General features: G+C 53.8%; 6 protein-coding genes across 6 annotated transcripts; 2 read left to right on the top strand and 4 right to left on the bottom strand.

Moving 5' to 3' along the window:
- Window positions 1-1,298: 1,298 nt before the first annotated feature.
- On the top strand, window positions 1,299-1,934 carry LRP88_06135 (uncharacterized protein; the record flags this gene model as incomplete). The annotated part of the gene is made up of 2 exons (XM_083242675.1): window positions 1,299-1,586; window positions 1,650-1,934. The coding sequence occupies 2 exons, from the start codon at window positions 1,299-1,301 to the stop codon at window positions 1,932-1,934; spliced, it is 573 nt and encodes a 190-aa protein (XP_083101611.1).
- Window positions 1,935-2,615: 681 nt separating this feature from the next.
- LRP88_06134 (Alpha/Beta hydrolase protein) lies at window positions 2,616-3,824 on the bottom strand (the record flags this gene model as incomplete). The annotated part of the gene is made up of 5 exons (XM_083242674.1): window positions 2,616-2,748; window positions 2,799-2,895; window positions 2,947-3,082; window positions 3,139-3,222; window positions 3,276-3,824. The coding sequence occupies 5 exons, from the start codon at window positions 3,822-3,824 to the stop codon at window positions 2,616-2,618; spliced, it is 999 nt and encodes a 332-aa protein (XP_083101610.1).
- A 2,736-nt stretch (window positions 3,825-6,560) lies between these two features.
- On the top strand, window positions 6,561-9,677 carry LRP88_06133 (CDC2/CDK family serine/threonine-protein kinase; the record flags this gene model as incomplete). The annotated part of the gene is made up of 5 exons (XM_083242673.1): window positions 6,561-6,913; window positions 6,973-7,113; window positions 7,517-7,663; window positions 7,718-9,382; window positions 9,443-9,677. 5 exons carry the CDS (start codon window positions 6,561-6,563, stop codon window positions 9,675-9,677), a joined length of 2,541 nt encoding a protein of 846 aa, XP_083101609.1.
- Window positions 9,678-10,647: 970 nt separating this feature from the next.
- On the bottom strand, window positions 10,648-12,129 carry LRP88_06132 (uncharacterized protein; the record flags this gene model as incomplete). Its single annotated transcript, XM_083242672.1, has 1 exon — window positions 10,648-12,129. The coding sequence occupies one exon, from the start codon at window positions 12,127-12,129 to the stop codon at window positions 10,648-10,650; it is 1,482 nt and encodes a 493-aa protein (XP_083101608.1).
- A 1,560-nt stretch (window positions 12,130-13,689) lies between these two features.
- On the bottom strand, window positions 13,690-14,144 carry LRP88_06131 (uncharacterized protein; the record flags this gene model as incomplete). Its single annotated transcript, XM_083242671.1, has 2 exons — window positions 13,690-13,878; window positions 13,998-14,144. The coding sequence occupies 2 exons, from the start codon at window positions 14,142-14,144 to the stop codon at window positions 13,690-13,692; spliced, it is 336 nt and encodes a 111-aa protein (XP_083101607.1).
- A 1,437-nt stretch (window positions 14,145-15,581) lies between these two features.
- Window positions 15,582-15,993, bottom strand: LRP88_06130 (YqaE/Pmp3 family membrane protein; the record flags this gene model as incomplete). The annotated part of the gene is made up of 3 exons (XM_083242670.1): window positions 15,582-15,784; window positions 15,847-15,888; window positions 15,948-15,993. The coding sequence occupies 3 exons, from the start codon at window positions 15,991-15,993 to the stop codon at window positions 15,582-15,584; spliced, it is 291 nt and encodes a 96-aa protein (XP_083101606.1).
- Between the last annotated feature and the right edge of the window lie 4,281 nt (window positions 15,994-20,274).

Raw genomic sequence — 20,274 nt, 5'->3', positions numbered from 1 at the left:
GAGAAGCCCTGAGCTCGCTGAAAACCCTCGCTGTAAGTGGTCGCGGATGGCCTGTAGCGGCGCGGCCTGGCTCCACTGGACCACCCCCCAACCCCCGGGCACTCGGGGGACCTTACCCATGGCCCTGGCGTCAGAGGGCACTCACCAGGGCGGCAGTGACACACCTCCTCTAGCGCCTGAGGACACTGTCTAGCCGCCTTGTGCTTGGGCTTCTGGAAACATTTGATACGACACTCGTCGCACGAGATCTGCGCAGCTAGGAAGAAAAAGCAAGTAGTCTCTCGTGCAAGTGAACCGGTCAATTCCGCTGCGTTGCAGGTTGCAAGCTGGCATGTCGTTAGAGCCAGAGTGCCCCTGGAGCGTACCAAGACAAATCAGCCGTCACTGACGTCTGTGGTGTCGTAGAAACCCCGTCCATGGAGAAGCGTGGCGGGGCTGCCGGGAGTCTTGGTATCAGGCATCTCGTTCATGATTCTGCCGGGAGCCAGCTCAGTGCATATCCCGGGGCTCGTCACGTACATTAGCTCTAATAGGAGACTACAAATCCGAGATACGATGGTAAAGCCACCACCTCCATTCCCCTCTTACGGTTTTCGGCGTTGACTCACCCGGCCTTGCCCCGGCTCCGAGTTGTGAGACCCGGCCAGACAGATCAAGAACCCCTGCAGAACGAATGATCATGGGCCCAATTAACCGTCCAGGTAGCAATTGCGTGTCAATACCTACCATGCTCAAGGGGTTCTCGCCTGGCAACATGATCTCGAGATAACCAATGCCTCGCCGCCAGCTTAATTTGCACTCCCGCATTAATCTTCCGTAACCACCGTGACAGGTTCCTCGATATGGCTTAGCGTTGAACCCCGATCCACGGAGCTGGGAGCAATTTCCAATGCTTGTGCAAGAGGCCTTTTTGTGCCAACTCCATCCGCAGACATGAACTATGAATGAGAAACTGTAGCCGAGGGGCAACATCAGCTCATGAGACGGCCAAGTTGCTCCAATTGACCCAATCAGAGGCACAGCTTCATGCAGGAACACCTTCTTCAAAGTGCACTTGGGGGTCTCAGGTTTTGTCTCGAAAGACCGCGCCACAGACCTCCGTGATTCAGTGGCTGTGCTCCGGGACTTGGCCCAGCCACCCGGCCCCGCTCCAGACTTCGAGACCGAATTTCTTATCGCTTCTTATCGCAACTCCAAAGAAAAAAAAAGTATCCCCAGCCAAGCTCAGCGACACTCACCACCAAAATCCAACCTCCAGCCACACCAAACCATTCCACGCATTTCTCCTTGCCGTCGCAATGGGTGTGGTACGAACAAAAACTATCAAGAACAAGCACGCGGGCGGCGGCGCCTCGAGCAAGTCCTCCAAGGACATCGCCCCAAAGTCCAAGAAGCCCAAGGGCACGCCGCCATCCAAGCAGGTCAAGGACAAGGGTCGCGAGGCGCTCCTCCGAAAGCTTAAGAACCCCAAGAAGCGCACCTACACCGATGAGCAGCTCGGAATCCCCACGCTCAACAAGATCACCCCCGTGGGCGTCGTCAAGCCCAGGGGCAAGAAGAAGGGCAAGGTCTTTGTCGATGACAGGGTATGGGCGCTTCATGTATTCCCAATCGCGAGGCAATTCTAATGCTGACTTTTTACTTTGCAGGAGAGCATGAGCACGATTCTGTCCCTCGTCCAGGCGGAGAAGAACGGCCAGATCGAGTCCAAGATGATCAAGGCGCGACAGATGGAGGAGATCCGCGAGGCGCGCAAGGTCGAGCAGGAGAAGAAGGAGCAGGAAAAGAAAAACAAGCTCGAAGACGCCAAGGACGCCCTCCGAAAGAAGCGAAAGCGCAAGAGCGCCGGCGACGAGGAGAACCTCAAGGAGTACACCTCTACAGGCACCAAGGCGGGCAAGGCCAAGAGCAAGAAGCGGGTTTCTTTCGCATGAGGCTGCAGGAATGAGAGGCAATGGAAAAATCTGGAGTTGTTGCATGGCTTGGCGCTAGGAGTTTGATAGACTGGGGTTTGGTCCCTCTGGTGGTTTTCGTTGATTTGGTATAAAGACCCAAGACAGCATCTAAACCAGGCTGTTACTGCAGGCATATTCGGCCAATTGATTAAAACGGTCAAATTATGGCATCATGTGCCGTCTATGTGCGTGTATGCTATGCGTCTAGTATACAAATCTATCCAGGAACCTCGAGCATAACCCCGATTCCTTCAACGTCAGATCTCATGAACAGCAGAAGAACTGTTCTACTGGTCCTAATCTTCCACAATCAACATCTTGCGGCGCATTGGGCTATAGCCATGTCCCTGTGTTAAGTCGGTCTTTGATGCTTCCTCGGGCTTCAGGCTGTCAAGATCACACTTGAAAGCCAAGTGGTTCAAGAAGTTTGCGACCTAGGGGCAACGTTAGCTCAAGAAGATATAGTCATTCCTACGTGAGACCTACCGGCTTGGGGAACCATCGACCGCCACCCATCTCGAACCAGCAGAGATGTCCACCGAGCGTTGTTGTAAGAAGAACAGTATTGGGGTTCTGCTGGAACTCTTCAAACGGAATGGCTTCCTTAACAGCAATCTATCAAATGTGAGTATGAGTGAGCCAGCGGGCTGAGTATAAGCCTTACGGGATCGTCAACAGAGTTGATAGCCAGGAAAGGGATCTTGATGGATAGAATGGCATCAGTCGATGAGGCATCTCGGTAGTATGCATACTCAGTAGGATATCCCCAGATAGGGCACCTGAAAAAGTCAGTCTTAACCCAAGAAATGCCATTCAGTAACTTACTGGATCAAGCGATCGAACTCGTTCAAGTAGGTGATGTCCAGGACGGCCTCAACGTCGACCTTGCTATATTGTTCCAGCGCTTCCCGATGTCTTCGTGCAAGTTCCTTCAAAGACGCTGCATACATTGTTAGCAGGGCTCCAGATCAACGGGGTAAAATAAACTTACATCCCATCACTCGCAGATAAACCTCCTTGCCCATGTAGCTGTTCTGGAGAATCTTGCTCGAGACCTCGAGGTTGAAGGGGTTAGAGCACGCGATGGCGCCTTTCAGGACGCAATTCGAGCCCTCCTCGCCACAGTACTATATAATTCCCAGTGAGAAATTGAATCAAGTTGTTGGTCATTCTCATGACTTACGTTCGTGAGCATGTTAGCGCCCAGAGAAAAGCCAATGCCGAACAACGGACGGTTGGGAAACTTTTCTGTCAACCATTTCACCGTCTAAGTACATGTCAGTAAGACGTGTCAATCTTTTTCGTAATGGACATTCTGACCTGGCGGATGTCCCACGTTGCTCTTGCGTTGTACAAAACGCCGCTTGTGATTTTACTTCGTGCGCATCCTCGCGAGTTGACAACGCATGCTTCCCAACCACCCTCACCAATCAAGGGCGCAATCGCCTCTCTCAGGTAAATCTCGTGAGAGCCACCAGAGAGGCCATGCATCACAACAAGCATTGGCTTGGTGTCGTCCGATCCAATGTTCTCCAGCTCTTCGTTAGTGTAATAGACAGTCCGTCGACACAATGTAGGATGCTCCTCCTCGAATGGCTCGACAACAAAGTCTACGGCAAAGGTGCCCCGGTAGGTCTTGTGGTCGGCCTCAAAGATCTTGCGCTTGTACCAGACCTTGGGTCCGGCAGGCTTGGTCGCCGTCCACATGGTCTGCAGATGGCCATTGAAAAGTAGCGGGTTTAGATGGCATGGTGGTGTCGTCTTTTCGCAAATGGAAAGCAGATCCGTCACGTTGCCATCTTTTTCTCGCACCGCCCGTGGTGACGGCGCATGGGTGAATTCAATGTCTGCAAAGCCGAGCCACTCCATCACGGCAGTTCGTGGAGCGGTATGCGACAGGTACCTGTGTTGTGGATGCGGGGGACGGAGATGATGGCGCTGGCCCTGGAGTAGATAATGTAGAGATCGACCAGGGTGTTGAAGTCCTCTATATAGGCAGAATAGAGAGGAGAGAGGATTCAGAGAATTGCAGCGCATGGAGAACAAAACTGCGACAGAGTAGTATTAATAGATCCAAGTACGTAGTAGTCGCCCCCAGCAAAACGACAACGGGTCCGAGTTACACGGGGTGGATCTCATCCGGCGGCCGAGAGAATTGGAATGGCCATGACCGACAGTTCCAGCGCTTCCTGAATTGTTCGACTCGGCTGAAGTTTCACGTTGTTTCGATGAGGCAAACTGGTCTCAGCTCGGTCGATTTTTCTGCATCGGGCCTAGCAAGCACCAAGCAAACCTCGAGATTTCTGGTGCCACCAAATTTCGAGTCAGGCCTGTCCTCTACCGGGCTCCATGACGAGTCCGAAGCTGTAAAGTCTCTCCGTGATGCTCGGTAAGTGGGGCTGCATGGCAACGAGCCGAGGCACGATTAAAGGGGATTGCATTGACGTGTTGGCGATAAGATGCCTGTCTTTTTGGAGCATCCATGCGTAAATCAGGGGTCAGATACGACTGGAAGGATGGATTATACCTGTAGAAGATAACACTTCAAGGCGTGGCATATCCTGCGTGGCATATCCTGCGTGATTTGCTGGTGTTGCAAGTTTCTCGAGTTTCCTCACTTGGACCCATCTGGCAGGACCAACGACAGAAATTCAGTGATGGCATTGAGCACCCATGCTTTTTTTCCCCTCCTATGAAAAAAGGTGCAGAAATTGGAGGGAACAACACTCGGTGTAATATTAAAGAGAGTAAAGTTGTTTTGGGTAAATGTTTTGGGAATCTAGACGAGAAGCAATATCCTCGCTATTCTCATGGCTGGTCCTTCCCTCTCAGTTCCTTCATCGCCAACACGTGCACTGCACGCCACTTTCCACGTGACTTCCACGCTGGCTCTTCCCTGGGCTTAGCAGATCGCACAAGCAGGATCTAATCGTCCTTCTCCAACAAAGCCTCAAACACCATAAGATGACTCCAGCACGCCGCCCGTAATACACAACAAAAAGCGACATCCGGGGAAATTTTCCATGGCACGATGCTTTTACAGGAGATTATGCTTGCTTCGCCTGCCCGACTGAAGCTACAATACAAGATGGGATGATCCGTCCAACGTCAACCGGCCAACTCAGGGCCCTCCCTTTCCGACGATCCGAGTTTCCATGACGACTCCCGATCGACCATGTCAGGAATACCCTTTGCCATTACAGCCGACACTTTTTTGCACGCGATTTTTGCATGCAACAGTGCAGAGCACATCCCAAGAAAAAAAGAGCTTTGTGCCGCACGTCCAAAATGATGGGACGGGCAATCATGAAGGAAAGAAACCTCGCCATGTCACGAATGATGCCTGCTGGAAATGCAGACCACGACCGTTCTAGGCAACTGTCTTCACTCTTGCGACCAAGATGATGATGGACGAGGCCTGCCTAGATCTCGCTTTGGGGTTCAACTCCTTTTCAGGCGGTCCCGACTTCCATCTGACAAGTGCTCTGTCTTGCAGTTTTATGAGTTTGGCCGTAGAGGCCTCGCCAAGCCCACGGTTGGAGACTCGTGCGAGTTTGGCCCTTGTGAGGCTGGCCTGGAGGATATCTTGACTGCCATGGGAGAAATGCCTCAAGCAGCGTCACAGCTAAATGAGCTGATCGATGGACGCAACTTGTGAGGAGATCGGTGCTTGCAGCTTGCTTCCCCGCACTTTGAAAGATGCGGCGATTTCAAGGCCTCGCGGTATCTTGACACGCGGGACAACCCTTCATTCACATTTGTCGCCTGAAGCGCTCCATGAACCAGCCTTGGACATGCTGAGTGCACAAACCGTTTTTCTGCGCCGCTAGAGGTTCATCCTCTTGTTCAGACAGAGACTGGACTCGTCGCACGACTACTGAAGGTCGAAAGGACTGGCATTCGTCGTAAATCATCCACACGGATTCGTATGTAGTACCTTGGCTCTCTCGGGCCAGCAATGAGGTGGTGCTGGTTCCTCATCGCGTCGGTGGAACCACTTGGGGATTAACCCAACGGATTTCACTTCACAGCCTGATGAGGCCTTGAGACGCTTGACTCTGCACCACTCACTCGACTGGGAGAAAGGACGAGAAGAGCACGAATGCAGTGGCAAATCGAGAGGGAGCCCGCAGAGAAAAGGCCTGCAAGTGCACGCACAAGGCTCTCGCAAGGCTCCCCGGGGTTGGAGGGTGTTGTCAGGTCCTCGATTCAGCCGCCAACGCGCACATCATCGCAGGGCGCGCAGTGCAGCAACCAACTAACTGACTGATGGTTCTAGGGCCCGGCTGTGAACCACAACGAGACCGCCTGGAGCTAACGGTACCAGCGACCGAGTTTCTGCTTGCGTGGAGCAAGCGCCAACTTCGCGACTTGTTTCTCCGTCAACAGCTTTCATCCTTTTTTCTCTCACTCACCAGCAGATGGCAGGACTTATCACCTGCATCTGGCCAAACTGAGTTCTATTGTTCCCCGCAACTCACGCCCACGCTGCACGGTCGCTGATAGCGGGTCGAGTCACTGAGGTCGATCCTGGTCGTGGCTCGGCTAAGGTGCGGCGATTTAACGTGCGAGTTACTGCTAAAAACTCAACGCCCGGCTGCCAGCATGGAGCACCCATCCAAGCCTCCACGTCGACCTCGACATGCTGCCATGAGAGACGACCAGGAACGTGATGACCAAGGAGAACGGGCTCGAGCCGAGCGAGGAGTGAAGCCCTCACAAAGATCAAGATCTCCCCGTGAAGCCCGTGAATCTCGCCACGGTTCAGACGCCCGCCGCGATCGCCCTTCAGCGAGACCTGAGCCTGGCTCCTCCCGTCGCCGCCGCCATTCACGCGATCGCAGTCGTGATCGCGGTTCTCGCCCATCTCCCGAGCCCTCTCGCCGGGCCCCCGACGTCGACGATCTCATCCCTCGTTACCGAGCCGAGAGGGAGCGCCACCGCGAGTCCGAGGACAAGTCACGTCGCCGGAGCCGGAGTCGGAGTCGTGATCGAACCAGCCGCAATTCTCCATCAGCAGCCAAGCGCCATCGAAGCCGAAGTCCATCTCTGACAAGCTCAAGCCGAAAGAGATCGAGGAGGGACAGAAGTCCACGGACCAGGACAAGGGACTACAGCCCCGAGTCTATCTCGAGGAAATACGCCCGGCATCCCTCGCGTGAGCGACGGAAACCATCACCCCGTCGTCACGGACGGTCTCCGAAATCGCCAACGCGGACGGCAGACAGGCGTCGATCACGCACTCGATCTCCAACCAGGTCCGAGGCTGGCTCCAGGCGCGCGGACCGTGAACCTTGGGCTCGAACAGACAAGCCCCAACAACGATCACACAGTCGCTCCCCCGCACCTGAAAACCGGCCTTCTTCATCTCGTCGCGCCCGCCTATCGCCTCGCGACGACCACCGTGCCTCAGATTCTGATCGTCAGTCGTCCAAGAGGCAGACACATCCACGGTCGCCTCAGGCGAGCCGAGAGCGCAGGTCTCGAGAAACGTCTCCCGGCAGACGTCATTCTTCAAGGTCGGACATTGACGAAGACATGACATCTCGGGGTAACCATAGGGGAGGGGGCTACAATCCCATGTACCCTCAGAAGTCGCAATATGGCAATGACCCCTATTCACAATCTCCCCAGCAAGGAGGATCCTACCACAATTCACCCTCGCAGTCGCCGTATGGAGCATCTCGTGGTGGATGGAACGGCTCACAGTAAGATATCTCGCGAATGCAAATGCTAAGGAGCCAATATTAACATTTCTCTAGACAATACCCTCCTCAATACGCCCATAGCACCAACTATGGCCCGCCCAATGGCCCCTCAAGTCATTACCACGCAAATTCATCTCACTCGCCCCCATATGCCGCTCCAACCGGTCCCATGCAGCAGTATCCTCAGGGAAATTACCGTGGTGGCTACAGAGGGGGTGGCTTCCGGGGTGGCTCCTTCTCCAGTCGAGGCCGAGGTGGCTTCAAAAACTCGCCTTGGAGTCAAGGTCCTCCTCCACGAGGACACCACGACGAGGCAGGAAACGGTCGATTCGGAAACTCGCAAAACGATGTTGACGATGCAAATCATGACATGATGGACACCGAAACTGAGCCTCTTCAATCATCCAATGATGCCCAGGTTGCGAGTGAAGGCAGAGATGGAGCGGAAGGAGACGTCGCCACGACTCCAAATCGACCACCGCCATCAGGTCCAGGCTCGCAATCAGCCTCGTCTGGCGGCAAGTTTAGCTTTGCGTTCAAGCCCTCGTCGAAACCTGCCGTCACAGCACCGAAGCCCGAGATCTCGCAGAAGCTAAACGCTGCCCCGCGAAGAGAGCCTCCAAAGGACAACCGAGATCGAGAACCTCCCCGAAGCGCTCCCACCGAACCAGCATCGTCTCGCTCAAGACATGATCACCGTCAGCCCCCAGAAGGACCCAGGGTGGCACCAAGAATGCGCAAGGTCAAGAAGATCATGAAGCGGCCGAAGCCAAGGCCGACTCTCCCGGCCGACCTAGCGGACTCAGATTCAGTCTTCTTCAGGAAGCCTGGAAACGAGTCTGTTGTCGGATCTGGCACCTACGGCAAGGTGTTTAAGGGCCTCAACGTCTATACGAAAAACCTTGTTGCCCTCAAACGCATCCGCATGGAGGGCGAGCGCGACGGTTTCCCTGTCACGGCCGTTCGAGAAATCAAGCTTCTACAGTCGCTCAGGCATGTCAACATTGTCGCCCTTCAAGAGGTCATGGTGGAGAAGAACGATTGTTTCATGGTTTTTGAATATCTGTCGCATGATCTCACAGGTCTCCTGAACCACCCCTCGTTCAAGCTGGATGCGGCTCAGAAGAAACATCTCGCCAAACAGATGTTTGAGGGCTTGGATTACCTCCACACCAGAGGAGTTCTGCACCGAGACATCAAAGCAGCCAACATCTTGGTGAGCAATGAAGGCATTCTTAAGCTTGCTGATTTTGGTCTTGCCCGTTTCTATGCCAAGCGCCATCAGCTGGATTACACCAACCGTGTCATTACTATCTGGTATCGGTCACCAGAACTGCTACTCGGAGAAACAAAGTACACAGCCGCTGTCGATGTTTGGAGCGCGGCATGTGTCATGGTGGAGATATTTGCTCGACACGCCATCTTTACTGGAGACGGAACCGAGCTCAGCCAGTTGGAGAAGATATACAATATCTTGGGTACGCCGACCCTTCAGGACTGGCCCAACCTCGTCGACATGGCTTGGTTTGAACTCTTGCGCCCAACAGCGAAGCGGAAGAATGTCTTTGGCGATAAGTACCGGGACAAGGTGACGCCGGCTGCGTTCGAGCTGCTCTCGGCCATGTTCCAATACGATCCTGCCAAACGCCCCAGTGCTTCCGAAGTGCTTCAGCATCCTTACTTCACCAAAGAAGAACCACAACCACGACAGGCTATTGAGTGAGTCCTTCCTGACAGTCCCGATTTCTTGCTATATCACAAATACTAACCTTTCAACAGGCTCTCCAATATTGAAGGGGATTGGCACGAGTTTGAGTCCAAGGCTCTTCGCAAAGAAAACGAACGCCGAGATCGAGAGGCCCGGAAAGCTGCCAAAGACAGCGCAAACCGGGAGAAAGAAAAGGACAAGAAGCGTACCAACGAGGGCAATGATCAACGGGAAGCGAAGCGCCTCCAGGTTGATAAGAATGGCGGAAACAAGCCGCCTCACCCAGCAGCCACCAGCAAGGCATAGCCGTCTGACTTTGGCTACTCTTGCTCTGTTGTTGCTGTAAACCGGATGAGATTTCAGTCGCTCAAACATTAAAGGGGTCTTTTCTTTTTTTCTTAAAACACTTTGTTTTCAGGAGTCTTTCGGGCATTGTCGACCTCGTTGCACCAGTTCATGGGATATTTGACCACCTCTTCAGGGGGCGGTCTTGCGGCGTTTGCTATTTGCATCAGATGTTTCAAATCGGCAGAGGCAGAGTCACATTTATCTGTCACCGCTTGGGGGGATTGGCTTTCGTGAAGCATGGAAATGGATGGGATGGTCCACGTCGAGTTTTGTTGTTTCGGCGCATGAGTGTGTTCGTACCTTATACCTATATTGATCTGGGCGTCGCGATAGAAGAGGAGGAAGACCTTGACGCCAGGGGCGTGACAAGCAAGATAATGTCGAAATCAAGAAGCGGATGCCATATGGCTATCGAGCAAGATGTGCAAAATCCCCGTAATATATATTGGCCATTCTTAGAGTTATCAATGTCTTCCAGGGGTGTCTCTTCCAAAGAGAATCTCGCCTATTATAATCCATCCTCGATGGCGTCCAGTATTGTACAGCCAACCTCGGCTTCCATCCATACAGCTATCTCTGCTTCAGTAACCATCCATTGTCATCGTGAGCATGCCATCAAGGCATTCTTTTGACATGGTACAGCGCCAAAGGTATCTTCCATATACACGAATGAATACACTGTCTTCCCCAGCGAGAATGTACGATCTAATCAAACTTTTCGGCTTTTGTAGTATCGCTCTTTGTCCCCAGCCACCCGTCGGGCCCTATAGGGTTGGTCTCGTAACTTCATAATTCGTTCATCAATTCATTGTTGGTCATCGCATTTTGGTCAGTTCTCCGAGACGAATGTGATGTCAGCTGGACACCAGTTATCCGGTCTCTGGGCGGGAGTTCTGTATTCCTCTCGCGTAGTTTTTGGTGGCAAATCTTAATGGTATGCCACCGTTTCAATACCCTTGCCCTTGACATCAGTTGACTTGAGTAGCTCTCGCAAGCTGCCTTCAGCACGACCCTGAGAATGGGGCGTGGACTCAGGAGCTCGCCAGGTCATCCATCCGCTCAGCGTCGAGATGAAGCTATATCGGGCATGCGAGGCGTCAACGGGGGAGATGGAACCACGAGCAAGGGGTTGGTCGAGTCCCTCAACAACCACGGGTCTAGTCTTGGGTGGTGCCGGGATACGCTCCTTATGCGCCGCCTCGGGGGCAGTGCGGATCTCGAGCTGGCTGCTTGACGTCTGGGGCAGGGCGGGTTCGCCAACAAGGCCGGTGGCCGAGTTGAGTTCGTTCAGGTGCATGCTCAGCCGAGTGCCGTCGATGAGTGCCAGAGATCCAGATCTCCTTCGGCGAGTTGCACTTTGCGTCGTGGCATCTTCCTCCACTCCGTTTTCGGAGGATGACGCTGAAGATTCGTGTCTGGAGCTCTTTTTGGCAGCCCGTCCGCGAACCTCCTCTGCAATCTCAGCTGCAGACTTCTTCTTGGATTTGTCCTCATCCGAGGATCTACTCGAAGACATGATAGTCTCCAGCGTTCCCATTGCTCTACTATTTCTCCTGATGCCCATTGGTCTCCTTCTGGAGCGCCTCAAGTTTCGTTCATCATCCGACGAAACGGCCTGAAGAGTCGGTCCCTGGGGTTCCTGGGTCTGGGCAACTCCAGGTATAAAGGACGATCCGGAGCCATGAGGAGCATAATGAACCTCATATTGGTTACTCAAGGAATATCGGGACTTGGCACAGATTTCTGCAATGCGATCCAGATCAGCATTGATATCGGTGCCGCCACTCTGGTCGTCGATGTTGGCCATGAAACTCTTGAAGCGGAATGCCTCTACCGGTGGCAGCTTCGCCTCTTCAGGCTCATTGAGTCGCTTTTTTGTTCGGTTCCTCGCCATGGTTCCCAGCATTCCATTCCTGGCCGGCGTGATATTCGAGGTAAACGGAAGCACACGCCGTACGAGAGCTGCAGGACCCCCACTTTCTGAGAGCGTTGTGCGATGTCCTGGGCCGTTGACAATGACGACCCCTCGATCTGTGCTAACTGGACGGGTCGGTACGGGAGCGTAGTAGCTTCGGACTATCACAGGCTGGGAGTAGGTGCTGCTCTGGGCGCCTGTTGACTTTGCGTATCGGTGGCGGCTGGGAAAGTTTGAGTTGAGCTCGCGGAGAGCTGATGTTCGGTGCTCGGCAGTAGAGTCGTCAACAGGTATAGGCTTGCCCTCGGCGGTCGAAGGCACCAGGCTCGTCGACGATGTGTTGGACTGAAAGAGAGGCGGGAATGAAAATGGAAGAGAGTGCCGACGAGGTTTGCCGAGGGCTGGGGCGGACGAGGTGGAGGCGGCGGCGTGATGGCGAGAGGACTGATGGGGTCGAGGAGGTTGTGAGGGCGGCTGAAGGGTGGAGGACAGCATGGTGAAGACTCGGGAATCAGGAGTACCGCGGAGTGGAGGTATATATATTATGCGAGAGTGTGTTGTGTGCGTTGTCGTAGATGAGTACCTCGGCGACGATAGGTAGAGGCGACGGGCTTGATCAAGCACGAGTGACACCCCAGGCGTGGGTCAATGGAGCATTGAGAGTAGCGGCGGCGGCAGCAGAAGCAGCAGCTCAACACGTCAAGGTGTAGTATGGAGGTCGACGCGAGTCCAGGGCGGTGATGGTGGCCGCCGAGTGGTGGGAGTGGTGAGCCGTTGGGGATTGTCGTGGTCGACAGTCGGTCTAGGACATGCAAGGTATGGTATCCGGGGGTAGGCCGGCTGAAGAGATAGGGCGGTAAAGGGGTTGTTTGATGTGCTGTGTTGGTACGTGCGAATATGGCGTGCACGATTTGATGGGAGAGGCAGTCAGGACATGGCTGGGCTTGCTCGCAGGCTTGTCGAGGAGGTTGACGAGTGAGGGCAGCAAGCAGAGACGAATACGGCAAGACGATGCAGCGCGATCTTGACCTTGTCTGTCTAGGTTATCGGTCAATGCAGAGCGAACGAAGCGAAGCGAAGCGGTGCGATGCGTTGCCACGACGCGGTGGGGTCGGCAAATGCAGGATGCAAGAGAGGGAGCGAAGATAGGCAGGATAATGCGTTAGCACTCTTTTGCGTACGGCGTAGTCCCGTCTCGACAAGGTGCCTGTAGGAAGGTTGGTTTGAAGGACAAGAGTTGACAGGTGATAGATGATATTAGACAGTAAGGCAGAGTCAAGCACGGGGAGAGGGGATCGAGGTAGACAAGCTAGCGGGAAGGAGTGGAGGTGGAGATTGCCCGGCCGGGGAAGGGGCAAAAATAGGAACGGGATGTCACAGATACGGGAGGAACGACAGGAGGAAAGAATGAGTCGGGATAGAAGTACCTATAGCTCCTCATCCTTCTTCTCTCCCTTTGCGTTTGTGCGTCTCTGCTGATGCGCTTTTCACATCAAAGCTGGGCAACCAAAAGCATGGATGGCGGATCGGGATCGGATTGGCATGGGGATTGGATTGCTCTTTTGCCCGAGCCAATCGCACCTTGCCAGCTGGACAGCAACATGTGGCATCAATCAATCGCAGCACGACAATCGTGGAATGGAGTAGGCATAATGGGGCGTGCAATGGGAGATTACTGTCCCACGTACAGTACTCGGCAGATTTGGATTTCTCGGCATGCTGATTGCTGAGATGTAATTGTCTTGGTGCTATACCAGCCTGGAGGTCATTCCAGCATATGTCCAAGCTTCAACAAGATGTACTCATGACGACAAAAATAGTTCACGTTCTGGCCGCTTGATTGCAAAGAGTCACGCTCAGCTTACAAGTGTTATATTGACATACGGAGAAAGCAATCCGCAAGAACAGTCCTCCATGTTGACCCAATCGCGTTGTTGTTGGTCATTTATTCACCACGGTTTTCTCTGCAGTCCCTTAACTTGAGTTCTCCAACGTGACACTTGCCAAGCCTCCCCCACTCAATGACCAGGATCCAGCTCTGCTGTGTTAGAGCCTCTAGTAGAAGTAGCCCAGGATCTTGCCCGAGACATGCTTTCGACGAGCCTGTTCATGATCCATGATGCCCGCGGAAGTGGTGAGCACGATATGGCCGAACTGGCGGGCAGGGAGAAGTCGAACAACCCACTTCTCCAGGTCTCCCAGAGCCACGTTAAACGAGGACTGATGACGCCGCACTTGTTCAGTCTAAAGTAGAAGGTCTCAGTCATGGAGGATTCACAAAGCGGCTAGGGGATGGCGATTATGAACCGGCCATTGAGTTGGACGACAATTTTGCCGCCACGGTGGCCATCGACCTCTTAAACCTCCGAGATATAGTCATGGCGCTGCATGAGCTCAAGGAATCTGACGATGACCTTGGACGAAGGGCGGAGAATGACCTGGCGCTTGCCCTGCTTCTCGGCGTTGTTGATGCTTTTCAAGGCATCACTCAGAACACTGGTTCGGACCATCTAATCGAGTTAGGCGGTACAGAACGATAACAAGGTGGCTGCTGGAGCACTTACGATGGCGATTACAAGATGTATAACGGCACGCATTTATTGCTTGTGGTTATAGCGGGGAGGGTGTATCGGCAGGTTCTTCAGAGACGAACTGGTCGTAGTCTGAAGGTACCTGCAACGAATGGCAAAGCCATCACCCAAATGAGCCCATGATCACAGAGCCCTGCTGGGAGGGCGGGCGGAAGCCTACCTGTCCAAATTGAAGAGCTTGTGGTTTCGATGTAGAGTTAGTAATGGACGATGAACACCACTGGGAAGTCACGTGCCGATAAGCTACTCAGAGTCTTGGTGATCAACTGTGGGCTCCGGCATCACAAGCCACCCTCAAGACTCAGGTACGTATCTTCTCTCTAGTCTCTGGTGATCGGATTGGAATTTGGATTGGATTGGCCCATTCATGGAAACATGCATGAGTGTCGTGGCTGTCGATAAAAGGGTCGATGCTCGCCTTGGTCAATGTCGACACCCATCCCCGCATTGCCTCTCATTGGCTGCGCTAGGTGTAGCTACATTTTGCTACCCTGAACATCCTGGGAGATTTGTCGATCAGTTGACAGCTCTCTTGCTGCTGGTCTCGGTAATGTTTGCCCTGGATGTCAATTCAGCCATGTCTCAGGTGGAATTAGAAGGAACGAATGTTCCTGATCGTCCATCTTAGCTGTTCTTGACCATCGGCAATGTACGGAGCACACGCAGGTGACAGCTCATACTCGGACAACTCCTGGAGGCAATTCACACTACGTGCACTTCTGCCTCTTCTCGGGTGTCTGCCAACGTGGGGCTGTCGATATGTGTTGTCCGACTGGCAATGATTGGGGCTTTCAACATGACTGTCCTTCCACCGCCTCCTCACCGGGTGTATTCGTCACCTTGGGGGAGTAATCAACACCGACACGACATGATCGTGCATATCGATGGGAGCCCCGCTCACAGAATACGGCCATCCTGAGGGGCAGAGCTTTGTCCAGATGCTGCTTTGCCATTACCAGATATCCCTGCCCGAATACTACCGTAAGCACCCGTAAGCCGGCTCATCGGATATAGATCGCCAGCTTATAAAACCCATTAACTTCAATAGTCCGTTCTGCTATGCTGCACGTCGCCGGTTGCGACAACTGACAACTCATCAAGCTGAAGCGAGTAATAGCGCCGCCGTTGTTAGTGCCAATGCACACTACCACGAACCAAAGCAGGAACAGCATGGCAAGCAAGTAAGACAGGATGTGTGGCAGCAGAGAGGGTATGAAATGTCTTGTCGCTTTCCTCATTTATCCATATAAAAAGTGTCCGTAAGGCCTTCACCGATCATGCAAACCACCGCAACAACAAAGCGATGAGCATCCATCCGACAACAGCCTCAAACGGCTTCGGTCCTCCAGCATTTCTTCAAGCCGTAGGATGAGCTATCGTGCCGTAGCCCTGGCCTCCCGTCTGCACATTATCCGAGTACACACCTGGCGCTGGTCCAGTTGCAAATCGCCCCTCGCGCGCCTGCTCGCGGCGATCGTAATACACGTACTCGACGTAGAATGCGTGGATATGGCCCGGTATGTAGCCCAGAAGGGTCAGGCAGATGTTGATGAACAGATCTTGAAACACCCTGCGTCAGCATGGAATTCGGAGGGGAACAAGGCGGGGGATGTTGGCTTACCCATTCCACATCCTGCAACGGCCCAGACACCGATGGGAGGGACTGAAGGTGTGTTAGTGGCCATAGAACTCTCAGCGATTACAAAGGGGAGGGTAACATACAGAGGATGGTGATGAGGACGAGAAAGATGGCCGAGACGACGCCCATGATTGCGGTTTGGTCGTGTGTAAGTTGGTGTGAATGTGAGTATAAAGTTACTGGCTGTAAGAGTGTGTGCGTTCTGGCTGTCAATAATGAGTGATGTTTGGTGAAGGAGAGAGAAAAGCCAAGGCAAGTCCAATGAGTCTTGATGTTTCAAGACGACCTCAGGCAGAAGTGTGCATCGCCGCGTAATTGGAAGTAACGTGACGGTGTTGGAGGAAGCCGGCTTGTGACGTGGAACACGGTCAATGACGTAGACAAGGCGCTTTCAGGTGCTGCTGCCACAAGCCAAACCGGATACAGAACAGTTGAACAGCACGAATTTGAGGCAATTGAATGGCATTTGGCATTGGTATCAATACGAGGACCGAAAATAGGAACGAGGCTATCGCAAATGGACAAATCCATGTGTGAATCGAAGCGTGGCATCCATCACTTCGACGGTCTCGTCCTTTCCACCCTGCAACCAAGCATCGACCCTATCGGATATTTCGACGCCGATCGCACCGACCCGACACCAGAACACAGAACCTACGCTCACGGTCAGGCCCAGGCCCAGGCTCGTCCTCGGACAACAGTCTACGGGCGCCTACGAAGCAGTAGATGCTACCGCTACCTGCATCATCTGTCAGCCAAATCACAGCGGTTCCTGTTGTGGTGTCGTTGGCAGGCCTTTGCATGCAGTACGACTTTGAGCGTCACAGCGCTTCATGATACAGCTGCTTCTGCACCATCACCCCCGATCATATCATCAACGACTATTGCTACAACGATAGAAACGGGAGAATCGCATTGCCGCGTAGGCATGTGATTAGCCGAAGTCGTACATGTGTTGTCGGCATGTCTCTGGAACGTGCAAAGTCGGGAATGGAACCAAATTGGCTGATCAGTTTGCCTGTTGTCTTTTACAAACCCTTCCAGCACAGAGGACTGAGATTGGAAATATCCTGCACTAAAGCAACTCAACATGCTTGTCTGGTTTGGCCACAGGTTGTGAAAGGCAGCAGAAATCACGGTTGCCGACACGGCCGTCCAAGATGCGGCCTGTGGTCGGTCAAAGCACCGAGTGCCGCTGCTCCGGGTTGGCGCCAAGCGATCCGGTCTCACTGGCTGCCTCTCGGGATGGGAGATAACTTCCTTGAAGCAAAGCTAGGCGTTGCGCAATGTAATAAAGACGTGCTTGTGCTAACAAGGATATGTGGTTCCAGGCCGTTGGACGGGGTGACGTCCCCTTCCGCTTCCGCGCCAGCAAAGGACGGAACCCCGGGAAGCTTTGCCAGCGGGCTGTCGCACCTGGGGATCCGAGGAGGGATGTGCCCTGAACACTGGTGAGCCTCGAAGTGTTACGGGCTGGAGCGGTGCTGATCTCGAGGTGAGCGGCTAATGACCGTTAGTACGACAACTTCGTGGGACGACGAGGCTGGCTAATAAGTTCACGAGTGTTGTGCATGTTCTTGCACTGCGACTGAAGCTGTTGCTGCTACTTGATGCTGTACAGTGTGCCCCGTAGGACGGCAAGGCGAGGCAAGGCAAGGCATAGTCACTGTTCGGCTGCCTGCATTGCTTCTCGGTCACTTCCACTGAGAACCTCGAGCCTGCAAAACCCGAAGAGGCCAGCGGGCTGTTGGGGCTGGTTCTGAGTAACGGGCTTGGCTGTTGGTCCTCGCCTCGGAAAATTCCATCGTGAGTCCGTATTGGAACCCCTGAGCTCACACGGAACATGTAGGTCCGTAAGGCCGTTCGGCGTTGACTATTCGAGGGGCTTCTTTTACCCGGCGATCCATCCTTGAGCAGCACTGACGGTGATGTGTCGACGGAGTAAAATATACCACCAGGTAGGCAGGACAGCGTAGAGGTGGCCCAGCTCGCAATAATCATGCTCATAATGAGCTGGATGAGATATCCCCGTTAACCCGTCGTTCAATAACAGCAGCGATGGAATAGCAGAGGGCACAGCAAAAGTGAGGGGGCCGACATCATAGTGGACTGATTGCTGTTGGAGCGAGATGACGCCTCGCCCAAGTCGGCAAGTCGAGTCTCCGCGCGCGGGTGGGACTTTGTATGCAAGGTCATCCTGCCTCATCATAGATGACTTGCTCTGGTGTCTGGCGGTTTATCTTTCTCAGTCTCAGAGGCCTCAGCTGGCGATGCGGGTGGACGCAAGGGATGACTGAGAGTCTTGAGAGACGAGGTCTCGCACGTGGGAGGTAGGGAGATGGCCCCTCTCCGGGAATCATCAGGCGCACCTGAAGCTGAATGAAGCCATTGATAGACACTGGAACTTGACATGGAGGTCGGGATGAACGAGGCTGCCACTGCTCTGCTGCACCCCTCGTTCCATCCATCCCATCCATCCCATCCTCCTCTGTTGCTGCTGGAATGGTGGGACAGTATCTTCCGTCAATCACTACTGTATCGCAGGACGGCCGACTCAAACCTCAGCCTCCGTTATTAATCCCGACCTGCCCTTGACTGACTCGACAAAGTCGTACTGTATTACCGACTTTGGCAGTTGGTGACTATCGAAAGAGAGAGTTGACATGCTTGTGAACGTGCATTCTCTAGGGCCTGCACAAACTTGACGGCGTCGTGATTGGTAATGTCATAGTCATTGTCGTGTGAATGAACCGGGTAAAACAGGCGCACGCTCACCCTGCTGCTAGGTACTGCGTAGAACGGCCGAGATGATAAGTTGGGGACTGCTGTTCAGCGTGGAGTACCGGCGGCAGGGTTATTTGTCTTGGCCGAGGGCAGATGGATGCGTGCGCGTGCGTAGATACGGGCTGGCTACTGACGGAGGGGGAGGAGGATGGATGGAGTACAAGAGCAAGTAAGTATTGGTGTGACGAATCTCAGCAAAAAGTACGTCGAGTTGTTGAATTAGGTATTAAAGGGTGGTGGTTGATGAGCCCGGAGGCTTCGGGAGGAAGGACAACCTGGATGAAGCTGCTTCAGAGTACGCCTCAAAGTTATTTACATTAAGACTTGTCTTCGCGTCAGCCAGAAGGGGAAGTTTTCAGGCATAGGCTGTACAGAATAGGCAAGCCTTGACCTGAATCATCCATCACTGAATCTCTCATTGTGGCAGTGCGCTTTCCACAATGATGCCGACTGCTGATGGGCTCAGCCGTTGACCACGCGTAAAAGCTACGACAACGGTCTCGCAGCTTATCCATTGACCTCCAACACCTACCCTTGAAGCCTCTGATCAAAGACACTTTCAGGGGACGCAACCTGGCCTATTTCGCCTCGTCGCTGCATGCACCCTCGTGAACGAGCGTTGACGCTCCCCGTAGATTCAATCCAACAGCCCCGACTCCGCATCCGCCGGATTGCCTCCACCGAAAACCTGGTAAGGACCGCATTGAGTTCTATGAGCCCTCGGAGAGTTCAGGGGACTCGAGCCTCCGGGGTTTCTAGACGCTTTTCAACCCGTGTCGGCATCCTTCTAGCGAGAGGACGGGACGGCAGCCTGACAGCTCGCCCGCCCGCCCACGCAGGCAGATAGGCACAGGTACGGGTACGCAGCTGTTGCGTAGCCCCCTGCAGCCCGCTCACTGTAACCACTGTAACTGCCTACGCCTACGCCTACCTGATGCCCGGCATCAGCTCGGGCCCAGGCAGGGGAGGGTGACCTTCACCGGGCGGGCTCCATTCTGGAGTGCTTGCTCCCTGGGCAAGCTTCGGGGAAACGTTTGGGAGGTAGGTAGCAGTGACAAAGACGAACATGTCACCTTGTTTCTTGCCCTTTGTCTCGCATTCTAAAGTTTCAAATACTTCTTTCGCAGCTGTAGTCACCCGATATTCATGCCAATTTACTAATAACACTGCATTGGCCTTTTTTTGCACCCTCAATACCTTTTTCTCCTTCTCCTCAGATAACTGACATGATCTGGAGCGTGTGCTGACAGCCCAACTTGTCCTGTCTCGTCTTTCCCCACTAAACACAGGTACTTTGGTGGCATGTACCCCCTTCCCAGAGTCGACCTAACTGCAAGTACCTGCCTACCGCCTGAGGCCCTTTTCGTGCTGGCACGACCCCCTGAAGCTTCACTGGCCACATCCGATTCCCGCAACTTCAAACCTCCCCGTTACCTCTTCTTCCACCTCCATCATCGCGACCTGGCCGGGCCACGGGCTAGTTAGTTGCACCTTCATATTATACGACGCCGATTCTTGTCGTCCACGGCGAGTCTACATACGTTATACCCGCGATACTTCCCGTCGTCGTCCTCCGCCGCGCCTCCGCGTCGCTCGCAAACACTCTTTTCCTCCTTCTCTGCATCG

The sequence above is a fragment of the Fusarium phalaenopsidis genome, assembly GCF_050370095.1.
Source record: "Fusarium phalaenopsidis strain FUZ10S chromosome Unknown contig_32296, whole genome shotgun sequence".
In the NCBI taxonomy this organism is placed as follows: Eukaryota; Fungi; Ascomycota; class Sordariomycetes; order Hypocreales; family Nectriaceae; genus Fusarium; species Fusarium phalaenopsidis.
This window is presented reverse-complemented; position numbering and strand designations above follow the sequence as displayed.